This window comes from Megalobrama amblycephala, linkage group LG7, assembly GCF_018812025.1.
Source record: "Megalobrama amblycephala isolate DHTTF-2021 linkage group LG7, ASM1881202v1, whole genome shotgun sequence".
NCBI lineage: Eukaryota > Metazoa > Chordata > Actinopteri > Cypriniformes > Xenocyprididae > Megalobrama > Megalobrama amblycephala.
In genome coordinates this window covers 46,549,900-46,551,746 of record NC_063050.1, presented here as the reverse complement: position 1 = coordinate 46,551,746, position 1,847 = coordinate 46,549,900, and the positions used below count along the sequence as shown (strand labels likewise).

At 45.5% G+C, this 1,847-nt stretch overlaps 1 protein-coding gene across 1 annotated transcript; it reads right to left on the bottom strand.

The window, feature by feature from the left end:
- Positions 1-303: 303 nt before the first annotated feature.
- rasd3 (RASD family member 3) lies at positions 304-1,847 on the bottom strand. Its single transcript, XM_048195526.1, has one exon. The coding sequence runs from the start codon at positions 1,499-1,501 to the stop codon at positions 866-868; it is 636 nt and encodes a 211-aa protein (XP_048051483.1). The 5' UTR covers positions 1,502-1,847; the 3' UTR covers positions 304-865.

Genomic DNA, 1,847 nt, shown 5'->3' with positions numbered 1-1,847 from the left:
TTTTTGGACATCTGAAAGTGTTAATTATCCTCTTGGCAATAAAGGCCTCACTGAGCCATCGGATTTCATCAAAAATATCTTAATTTGTGTTTCGAAGATGAACGAAGGTCTTTCTTACGGGTGTAGAATGACATGAGGGTGAGTACAGAAATTTCATTTTTGGGTGAACTAACCCTTTAAGGACATGATGATATTATTTGCAGAGTTTGTGAGCTCTCATGTCTGATCCCAATAGTAAAGAAAGGGTGTGACACGATGTTGAGTCATGCAAAGACCTGAGCACACAGACTGATAGGCCATCTGTAAGGTGCAGAGCTGACTTTATTTATTGAGGAAAGGTCAGGACATTCAGCACATGTAACAAAACCCCTCACATGTTCTATAAGTCAGAGTGATATTTTCTGTCTGTTGGGATCAGAGCAACAAGGTGCAGAAAACACTTATTGACAGTCTGGCCTAGACTCAAGATAATGTTTCAAATGAATGGATATAAAGTATATGCCTCTCCTTCATTCCTATACAAATAAAAACATGTCTGTCTGTTGCATGCACAAGTTTGTTGTTGTAGGCTACTTTTCTTGTAGCCTATAGGTCACATTTGATTACCTATTACCTTCTATGGAACAAGCCAAGGAATATGCAGAGAAGAACACATATTGATTGGAACATAATTTGCATTTATTCATTCATTAAAGATGCCTTTGGCTCTCACAGCAATCATAGAACAGAAAACCCTTTTATGTTTATGATAAAGTATCAACATTCAGTGTCCCTCAACTGTCCAACATTTATGGAGTCTATTTGATCCAGAACACTCAAGCATCAGTATGATGCATAACAATATATAACGTCACGTAAATGTCCATTAAGACAAGATACAGCTGTTGTTCTTCTTCATTTGAGGTTTTTTCCGTGTCTCTGTAAGCTCTCTGGTCACTGTCTGCGTCCGTCTGCGCAGTGCCGGGCTCACGCGGCTCGGTAACTTCATCTGTTGAAGCAAGTCCCGAAACACACCGTTGACATTCTCGCCGGTGCGCGCGGACGTCTCCACGAAGCCCGCGCCCCAGTCCTCCTCCACCGTGCGCATCACCTCGGCAGTAGCCTGGCGACCACGACTGCCCAGGTCCGCTTTGTTCTCTATCACCGTGATGCCCGTAAACTTCTCCCCTTTCAACTCCAGAATCTCCTCACGGAGTCGCTGCACCTCATCCAGGGAGTCTGGCTCGTCGGCGGCGTATACAAGCGCAAACGCGTCCCCGGTTCGGATGCACAGAGCGCGCATCGCTGGGAAAGCATAACTGCCGCTCGTGTCCAAGATCTCAATGCGCACCCTCGCGCCGTCCGTGTCGTACTCGAGCGCGTGAAGCTCTTCCACCGTGCGCGTGTATTTGGAGTCGAAGCGATCCTGCAAGAAGCGGGTGATCAGGGCAGTTTTTCCGACACCGGCGGCGCCCAGAAACACAAAGCGCACAGTCCGATGCTCCCGCACCAACAAAGACATATTCCTTCAGTCGTTAATTTTATAAATTGTAGTTTGCAGAAAAGATTTTTTGATGAGCAAACATTCAATAACACATAGGCTATGAATCAGATACTTTGAGTGTGCCAATGTCGTCGAGATTCTGTATTCAGTGTTGAGAAGAGACAAGGATGCTGCCCTTATATTGCCTGAACACGTCCTACGTACCACTCAGTTGTAGCCAATGGAAACGCGAGTGACGTGACGCGTGGGTTTCTGTGTTGTAGAGTTTCACATTGTGCGAAATATTTACTAAATTCAGGAGTTCAGCTAAGGGTGAGTAGGAAAATGTCGAGGCGCAAACTGTTGGGGTTCATTAATCTCGTGC

Coding starts and splice junctions, on each gene's coding strand:
- rasd3 (XM_048195526.1), bottom strand. CDS start 1,501: ATGTCTTTGTTGGTGCGGGAGCATCGGACTGTGCGCTTTGTGTTTCTG.